This window comes from Nestor notabilis, unplaced genomic scaffold, assembly GCF_000696875.1.
Source record: "Nestor notabilis isolate BGI_N333 unplaced genomic scaffold, ASM69687v1 scaffold28857, whole genome shotgun sequence".
Taxonomy (NCBI): domain Eukaryota; kingdom Metazoa; phylum Chordata; class Aves; order Psittaciformes; family Psittacidae; genus Nestor; species Nestor notabilis.
The window spans coordinates 5,936-15,942 of NW_009937346.1; the positions used below are offsets into that span (position 1 = coordinate 5,936).

At 36.6% G+C, this 10,007-nt stretch overlaps 1 protein-coding gene across 1 annotated transcript in view; it reads right to left on the reverse strand.

Moving 5' to 3' along the window:
* Positions 1–6,601, reverse strand: part of LOC104409026 (sperm-associated antigen 16 protein-like) — a gene marked incomplete at its 5' end in the record, with an annotated part of 11,976 nt that extends 5,375 nt beyond the window's left edge. The window contains 3 exons of the mRNA XM_010018795.1: positions 750–877; positions 5,993–6,091; positions 6,505–6,601. Of these exons, the coding sequence (XP_010017097.1) occupies positions 750–877; positions 5,993–6,091; positions 6,505–6,601 (324 nt within the window). The remainder of the gene's footprint in view (positions 1–749; positions 878–5,992; positions 6,092–6,504) is intronic.
* Positions 6,602–10,007: the final 3,406 nt, after the last annotated feature.

Genomic DNA, 10,007 nt, shown 5'->3' on the forward strand with positions numbered 1-10,007 from the left:
AACAGCTCAAGAGTTTACTCTTCTGATTACTGTAAGAATTAAAATTCTAGGGAGAAAAAAAGTATTATTTTGACTGATGTACCAAAAATTACCAAGTATCAAAAATTGTCATTATTCTACTTACAATGACTAATTCTACTCAGCTATGATGAATATCCAAACCCACCCAAACAATTAAGGTGCACACACTGTAGCATACTACAAAATACTCAGTTTTTAAGCAGGCACTCATGGTCTGGAAAGCAAGAAAATAACAAAGCCACATGATTTCTCAGCACTGCTGAAGTGAAATCATGGTCATTTGGTACTGGACTCATTTGATCCAATGATGATCAGCCTTTACACTGTAGCTGGTTTTAGTTTTCATTGGTAGTCAGTGGAGAGCAGAATACACTTTAAAATACAACTGAATTAATTTGTCCTGAAAAGGTATTTCTCTTACTTGGTCACAAAACAGGCCTCAGGTGACCACTTCAGGTTTGTCAATGTCTAGAGTTCAATGAAATGCATTCAGTTCTTCAGAGGTACCTGTTTAGGAGCTCCCTGAAGTGAGCTTTCTTGAAAGTCTGTCCTCAAAACAACAGTTTGCAGCTTCATTCTCACCATCAATATAGTTACTTGACAAAGCATTACATGTTTAAGATTGACTTGTAATCAAAAGAGTTCTCTGGAAATATATCCTGAAACACTGGCAATATTTGAACCCTGAGCATCTACTTCTTAATTCTCAGAGTCTTAAAATATTTTACCATTCCGTTTGAAAGCAGTTAAGGGTTCTGGACATTCCCAATCTGACCAGGAAATTGCAGAAGAAGTCATCCATTGCTTCAGGAATTTCAGAGACTGATTTCTCAGAGGTCAGTACTGATTGCAAAGCCTGAAATTGAAATTTGGTAATTGTTATTAAACAAAAAAGAAAAATTTTATTATAGTATCTTCTATTTCTAAAGTCATCTAAAGTCACAAATCTGTTGGAGTACAGCTGAGTGCTTCCCTTGCCTTTACTGATCAGATCTGTAATTACTGTTCCTTCTAATGTCAAGGTCTGTAAAAGGTTATAGAGAAATAACTCAAAAATCACCCAATTTAAGCAACTACACTGAACCTGCCATAATCTGATATGGACCTGAACTATTTAAACTGATGGATGATCCTGTGTCACTGGCCAGAGAAAAAAATGTTAAATCTCTCACTCCTGCGCCCTTCAGCAACCTTCAAAACTACTGATGAGAAAAGCCAGCACTTCATTTAATGAAAAAAGCCAAACTCCAAGGTGATGGTAAAATAGCTTATATTCTTTTTGTAACAATGTAAGCAATGGAGACTGAAAGAATTGCATCTCCACCATTAGATCTCTTAGGAAGTCACACAAAGATCAATACTCCCTTTTCTTCCCAACACCCTTGTGCAGGCACTGAAGCTGCCAGACAACATTGCTACAAGTGTTAGCAGCATGCAGATGGTGCACTGAGGCTTCATATGCAGCTCATCCAGTGCCATCAAGATAGACAGCTATTCAGATAAGTTCAGCTCATGGGTCAAGCACAGTTGCCAAAAGCAAAAGCAAAACAAAACAGAAATTCTACTACAGAGGGAGGGGGGAGCAGAAATAATAGTAATAAAAAAAGAGCTTTCACAGCTTTCTGTTGCAATGCAAATTTCTCTCCTTCACTCAACCCCATTCAGCCCACTCAGTGTACAGCTTGATATTAACCTCTCCTAGAGAGATTTCAAGATGCAAGGAAGTATGAAGAAAGTAAAATATGACCCAGACTGAGACTAGTCCCCCCACACACCCCAAATGCATTTAAATATAACCAGATGAGAGACTGCCACAACTTGGCAGCCAAAGGTTTGCTTAATTCATTCAGGCTGCAAATGGATTATAGTAATTTGACATACCTAAATATCAGGGTCTCAGCATCTGGTAACTTCACATTGGCACAATGCTACAACAGACTTGCTCAACAGTGCAGGCTATTATCTAAGATAAGCTATTACACTGCACATGCCTGCTTCCTGGTGAGAGGGTGACAGAACCATCTGGGGTTTGACAACTATCATTTAGTGCACTCTTGAAACTCAGATTCTATGATAACATATTCTACATATTATTAAAAAAAGATACCGCTGTAGAGATAACAAGCAGAAACAGCTTCCACACATGCCTACCACCTTTTCAATACTAACAAAACTGAAAAAAAGTTCAGTGAGATAGTCATCAAGACATGCTAAAGGCTGTGACTATGAATTATTTCCTCCAACCATTTTTAAAAGAATCTGTAGGCCAGGGATTTTTGATAACTCCATTCATTTATGTCTTATTCATGTCCTTATAGTGGGAGCCCTATCAACATGACGGCATAAATTACCTGAACATAAAGGCATTTCTCTGGATAAAACCAAACCACTGGAAAAATTTCATAGCCATTTTGCATAATACAGAATATGTTTGTTTAATCCAAGCAACCTACCTACTATAAACAGGAAGAACTGTAATGTAGAATCAAGGCCATGTAGCACTGTATTACAAATAATATGCCAAGTGCAATGTAGAATTTAGAGTATTTTCATTACTACAGATAAAGTGTAACAGACAAGTCTATTTTCTAATTGTGGTACAACAAGAACCAAAAAGAGTACATCTGCAGACATGCAGCTGCATCCCTTTTCTTGCTTCTTTTCTTTCTTTATTCTAAGTGAGGCAAATGTCTAATATTGTTGCTCATAGTTTCCTGAACGCATCTATAAAGCCAGTCTTTGGAAAAAAATGACACCATTTGATTCCCTTAATAAATGGAATTATGATAGAAATTCATTTCATCTGTGCAGAAGAGAATTTATTGGCTAGATGCTAGTACTGACAATCATTTCAGGAACCAAAGCTCAAGCTGGGAATGATACAGGGAAAAACACAGTCTAACAGACCCAGCATTGGAACAGGGCCTCAGGAAGCCATAACTAAATTCCTAGCCCTTCCACAGACTTTGTGAGGGATATTAGGCTAACCACTTGCTTTAATTGTAACCTCAGATGACTACCCATAGAATAGCACAACAGTATTTTTTTATATATATTTACGTATATATACGTGAGGGATATTAGGCTAACCACTTGCTTTAATTGTAACCTCAGATGACTACCCATAGAATAGCACAACAGTATTTTTTTATATATATTTACGTATATATACGTGAGGGATATTAGGCTAACCACTTGCTTTAATTGTAACCTCAGATGACTACCCATAGAATAGCACAATAGTATTTTTTTTATATATATTTACATATAAACACAATTTAATTGGAAACAAAGCATGTTCTTGCAAAACTTCTTAAACTAAAAAGAATGTAAGAAGGGCATTCATGGATTTTTAACACACTCAAATTAAGAAGATCAAACCTGCATTAAATACAAAGTTAATGAAGGACAATGTAACTTCACATTATTGTTTGGGATACTAATTAAATAAAGATCCTGCAATGGAAGCAGAACAGCTGTAACTACTGGAGAAAATATTTCAGCCAGCTTTCTTTCACATGTGGTTTTCCAGATTCTGTATCCTTTTCCTAGGGTCGCTATCAGCTGATGATTTTCTTTCACAGGCAAAATATTCTGCTGCTTGTGTTTAAAATTTGTATTACTTTGCAATGTCTCAAAAAAACAAACAACCCAGGAAAAAAAATAAAATGAGTTGTGACTAAGAAGGACAAATGATGACTAGAACAGGAACAGCATGCAGAATCACTGCTATCCAAAGCATGTGTTGCCCAGCACAGCTGCTATTCCATCACCAGACTAGGGGGAAATGGTATTTAGAGATTAGAGCTCTACCACCCTCATTTCCCTGTTGGGATCCAAAGAAAAATACGAACTGCAACTGTTGAGGGAGCCTCGAACTCCTTTACGACCAGTAGTTCCACTGCATGTATGCACAGATCAAGAAAACATGCCTAAATATCCCTTTTAAAACATAGCTTTGACTCCTACACACCAATTCATTTTTTTAAAGGTGAATAGCACCACCTCTCCTTTGTTTATATCTGCTGCCCTTCATTTAGTAATTAGGGCTAATTACTTCAGAAGAAAGTCTGAAAATAAGCTTTTTTTCTTAGATTTTCCTGGTTATACTTGACCTTTTCACAGAGTGTAAAAGAAACTAATCACTCAGTTTAGAAACTGTGGATATTTATATTATCTGTATTTGGAAAATCAGTTAAATATTTTTGCATTAATCACTTTCTGTGCCTTCTTTATATAATTTCCTTAAAGATTTGCATCTGGTATTTAAATGAAATCTTTAATATAGTGTCAGGTATACAAGTTACTATGAACTGCAAAAATCACTTAAAACTGTTTATCACAGCTTAGCTACTCCAAGATATAGTTATTACCTCATTCAACCCATTTCAGCCATGATTAGAAGGTAATACTCGAAAAAGTGTACCAATTATATATTGTGTGAAGAAGACAGCCATCTACTGTGCCTCTTAGCTCAGAGTTGGATGTTGAGTCAGTATTAATTCACAGGAAACAGTGCTTCTAACTTGGGTTACCAAAAGCGTTTGCTGCAGCACTCGGTTTTTTCAGTGAGTTACCATCAAGCAATCTAGCCACCAAGCCTCACAAAATACACAGTACGTTAAGAAAGCTGTCAAAGAACTACCTAGTGTATTAAAACATTTTTCTATTCATGTCTTTCCATCTAAAGGCTGAAAATAATATCTCAGTTTCAAAACTACAGAAGTGAGCTCTCCTCCTGAAAAAAAATGAGTCAAGAAGCCAGACATCTATTAGCATAAGCACAGGTCAAAGAGTTTAAGCATGCTTGTTTTTCTTTTGTTTTAAGGAAAGGTAACACTTTCTTCAGGTTGATAAATATTGTTTCCTCAACAAATACGGAGGTAAAATATTATTTAAATATAGCACTGTCAAAAGATCAATAGATCAAAATATTTTTTCCTTGTCTTGCTTTTTATTTGCATGACAACTCACACATAACTCCAGTTACCCTAAATAACCTAAGAATTGCCACTACTTGGTTAACATTAAGTCTTGAAAATTTCTGCTCTCTTTCCTTTAGTTTTCAGGTATATTCAGTTACAAAACATTAGACTTCAGTATTGTCAGTTTTCATTCAAAGTTTCATCTAGAATACAAAACTGATCTGTTGATACGTATTACTGCAAAAGAAAATGCACATCTTCCCCCCATTTTGATGTTAAGAATCATTCACCTTATTTTCTCTTTGCATTACTAAAAATTTGCTTTTGCAAAACAAAGATTATGACAATACCTTACTGATGAGGCTCTAAGATAGTGGTGATATTAGAAACAGCAGGGAAAACCACTTTTCCATTACATTGTTATAAGCACGTAACTCCAGGTAAAACATTTCTGAAAATGCAATTTAACAATCCCACTGTGTAAGTTTGAACTATTACATGACTGTTCTGAAATCAAAATGTAAGAAGTGTCAAAAATGAATGATGTGAAGCGATTGATCATTTCATTAAAGCTTTGATTTAACATTGTATAACTGCCCATTCTTTAGTTTCAATATATGAATAATTTTTCTAGCAAAGTACTCAAATGTACAAGCTTCTGTGACTCTTAGGCATAGATTCTTTCCTGTGTCAGGGATCATAATCCCATTCAATATACTCAGAAGAAGAAAAAAACATAAAATATTGATACATTGTCATACCATTTATATATTTTAAAGAATGTATCTATCTATTTGTTACATGTACTTGCAATACCAGGTTCCTTATGGAACATGAAATGAACTGAAGTTCAAGGATGATGAAACCCAGGAAACATAAGTTGCCTTTTCCACTGTGGCATATATTTACCCCTAGAAACTTCTAACAGGTAAGGAGACAATCTTTTCCTCACAAATATTTCGAATTAAATTATGATGTGTAAATTTTAAGCCACCAATGCCCACATAATTACAGACAGAGTCTTAAAATGTTTAGGTAGTTCTTACTAAAATTTGGGCATCTTCAGCCTGCTCTTGAATAGTCTGCAATGCCTTTGCCAGATCCTCATCATCTTCTTGAAGACCAAATTCATCTTCTGGTGGAACCTAAATGAAATTATTCGAAGTTAAGTATCAACATATTTTATATCTCTTTATTCCAGAATACAAGCATTTCCACTTCCAGTACGACTACTGAAAATCATCTCATTCTTGTTAAAATTTGCCACATTTAAATACAACTTATATTACTGAAATATTCATTATAAGCAGACTGAGATGTAAATAGGAATACCTGTATCTTTAAGAAAGTATTTAATGTTCAGATGTTCAAAGTAAAACATAAATCAACTGACAATAAATCTTCTCCCGAAAAAAAAAGATACGCCTGGCATCACCACAGTTTATAAAAGATTTGTGTCATCTCCCAGGATGTTTTTATGACTGATGAAGTACAACAAAAGAATGAAACATGAATAGTCTACCATATATATCAGAAGATTATCAATTTAGTAAATTACCTCTTCATACTGGTGATCATCCTTAGAGTCATCTGTTATGGTAAATTCTGCAGCTCTTGTTAAGTCTGAAACAGCTGATGCATGTGGTGAGTTCCAACTTTAAACAAGAACTATCACAAAGCAAACATCTATAAATCTGTTACTACCACTTTTGCTCTTGTTCTTTCTGACACAAGACTTTACACTTCCAGGCTTCTTTCAGTCTTTAGGTGAACAACCTCCAGAGAAAACAATGTGTACAGAGAATTCTCTCAGAGAATAGCATTTTTTTAATCAAATTCAGATGTCCAAGTTCAAACATGAACATCTGAGATCAAGCACTGAATACTAAAGGACCATTTACTGCAGCTGATACAAATGCCTTAATTACAGGACAGCTACAATAAGAAAGATAAGGAACTTTCAAAACGTAAAAATTCATTTGGCAATTATCTACAGTTCCTCCAAATGCTTTACAATCAAATTTTTCATTCCAAGTAACTACAAAATTAAAAACCAAATGTTTTTTTCATCTACTAGCCTCACAGCCCATTAAAGTATAACTAAAATGTTTTTAGCAAGATGCTCTGTTGAGTTTCCTAAGGAAATCAGTTAGCCTATAAATGACCCATGTAAATAAACCAGAATTAACTTCCAACAAAAAGAAAAACCAGCAATTCAGTACTTCACACACAGAGAATTAAAGGTACCTGATTTTCCAGCTTTGCATTAGGTTTTCCAAAACTGAATTATTCTCCTGAACACCAGGCCTTCTGCTACAGCTCTCGCAGTACAATACATATGTAAAAGTATCATCTCCATTTAAGACCCTAGCATCACCAAAACTATCAGTTAAATTGTAACCACCTGGAAGGCTAGCAGCTGAAGATTATGTCCATTTGGTTTTTAGAGATGTTTTTTAGGGTTTGAGATAAAAGATGGAGAGATGCCATTTTCTCTTGTAAACAAGGAGGGAAAAAAAAGCCAACACTAACAGGGAAGTCATTAAGTGACTAAAGGCATAATTTTCAGTAATCAAGTCAAAGCACATCTGTGTACCTCCAACTGCAGAGAAACACTACACACTTACTGTAAAAACTGCACACAGAAATAGGAAACTGCCACGAACACTTAAGCATCTCCTGTTTAGGCTTAGAACAAGAAAGTAGATGCCTGTAATACATGTCCTCCCCTAAATTTACTTCCCAACTTACTGCATCACAGATTGCAGATGTGCAAGCCAGGCCTTGAATTCAAGTCGCCACCTCTCTGTGTCTCAAATTGCACTCTCTACAAAAGCTCCATTTTCTAGCTTGACTGATTCTTAGAACGCTTAATTCTAAAACCTGAACTATGCAGAAACTGCTTTCTTCCATAAGGAAGGGGGGAAAAAGGAAGGAATCCCCAAACTATTAGGCCTAAATCTCTTTTCTGTTGCACCAGAAGAAATCTGGATTAACTCTTCTGACTTTAAAGAGAGGGCAAAGAAGTGGTACAGTTCAACAAATGCATCTTCTCTCAGCATGGACCACATGTGGATCCACCAAGGGAAACAAAGAGAACCAAGATGAAAATAGCTCATGTTGAGATACGACTTTCAAGAGCTGACGCAGGGACCCAAGCACTGGGCCAGCTTTCAATTGTCTGCCTGCCAACAGGCACATTTTGATCCTCACATCAGTGTCTGGCCACATCCTAATAGAAGAGCTCCTGATTCCTAGTCTTTGTTCCTTCAACTCAGACAGAGAAAAGTTCATCAACACAAAAAAAAGGAAACAGCAGCAAGGCACAAGCGCAGAGCAGGAGGAATAGGTTACCTTTATCGTTTGAAAAAGCAAGAAGAATGCTTGCAGCAGGCAAGTCACAATCAAAGACAGTTAATACTGACTAGTTAGGGTAATATTCTAAAAAGCCCCCTTTTTTAAATTAGATCAAGATATCCTAGCACTAGCTAGCTGACTACTAATTTCTGTTTCAAGAATGAGACTTCTAAAAGTGTGGCAATGTTTGCAGAGCATGAGTATTTGAGTACAACATTTTTTCTATGAAGCAGGGGACAATTTCCACACATACGTAGTAATTCTATGCATGAACTAAGTATCTGCGTACTCCTCTGTAACCTTTAAGCCTCTTCATTACTTTTCAGCACAGTATTCGTAAACTTTAAAATACTGCACCCAACAATTTTTCACACATTTAGTGATTTGAACAGTCTATTTTTCTAAAGCTGTCTTTTGTATGATCCCCCACCCCCATCTCAACTACTTCTTTCTGCATTTATCAAATCTTTCAATGCAGTAAGAAACATCACCACAATACTTGATAAGTAAACCACTTTCAAACACTGCTTTTTCCTGAATTTTCTACTGACCTGATTGTCCTTGCAAACACCACCATCTAATCTAACATGTCACTGCAAACACTGTGCACAGACTAAAGTATTACTTAAAATCCTGCATTTTTTTGGTCTTTTCCAAAAAAACATAGCCCAGTGCACAATAAAACAGGAATTAATTTTAAGCTACTGTACTTTCCCAAACAGCGTTTTTTATACACGTCCTGATGCAGTACTTTTTTAAGCACACCACAGTGTGAAAATGGCTCTGCAGTTTCAAGAAAGTAGGAACTGATGCACAGGCTCAGAAAGGATAATCTTCCACTTTTTTTTTTTTTAAACGCTTTTATATTCACTTACATCTTAATTCTCACAAGGCAGAAAAAACTAAGATATTGTTTGTCCTCTAAAACAAAGACTGAAAGATCCTCATCTGGCACCTCACAGCTACAGAAGAGACCAGATAGAGCTAGTCTGACCTAGTGACAAAACTAGAATTTGGGTCATCTGACCAAAAATTACACGTTCAAAAGCCATTAACAAAATTTGCTACAACTCAACTGTGAAAAGAAGTTAACTGAGGGGTTCCCCCCAAAAAAAAAAACCTACAACAAATAAAATTATGTCTAGGTTGTTGTATCATTATCACTTTGTCATACACATTACTAAACAAAACCATGAAGATCTAGCCAGTTACTCCGTGTAGCAAGCACTGGGAAATTAAAGGAGCACCTTACACAGCACACTGGGACTGTGAGCCCTGATAACAAGTCTTGTCACTCCCCTGCAGGTAAATTACATTTACAGATCAACAACTAACACAAGCTCCTTTCATTTAAGAATTTTAACTCTTGCTTAGCCTGGCCCATCAGCAGGGGAGGATTAAAGTTATCCTGCTTTTCCTGAGGGTCACTCAGGGACTCTTACCCTCAGCAATGAAAACCACCACCACGTTAAAGCGAGCAAGAGCCTAGTCTTCTCCGCAGGGAATACCCCATTGTCTCTTTCTAACCCACAGGGGCTATAACTTACGAAAAGAAACAACAGGCAGTGGGCTTTTGTGGCATTTTTCTCCCCTTAATCGATGAAACAACAGGGCTCTCAACGAGGAGCCAGGCAGGGCTCCCTGCCCTCGCCCTGCCAACAGCCCGCAAGCTGCCGCCCAAGCAGCCCCGAGGTCCCCCCGCCT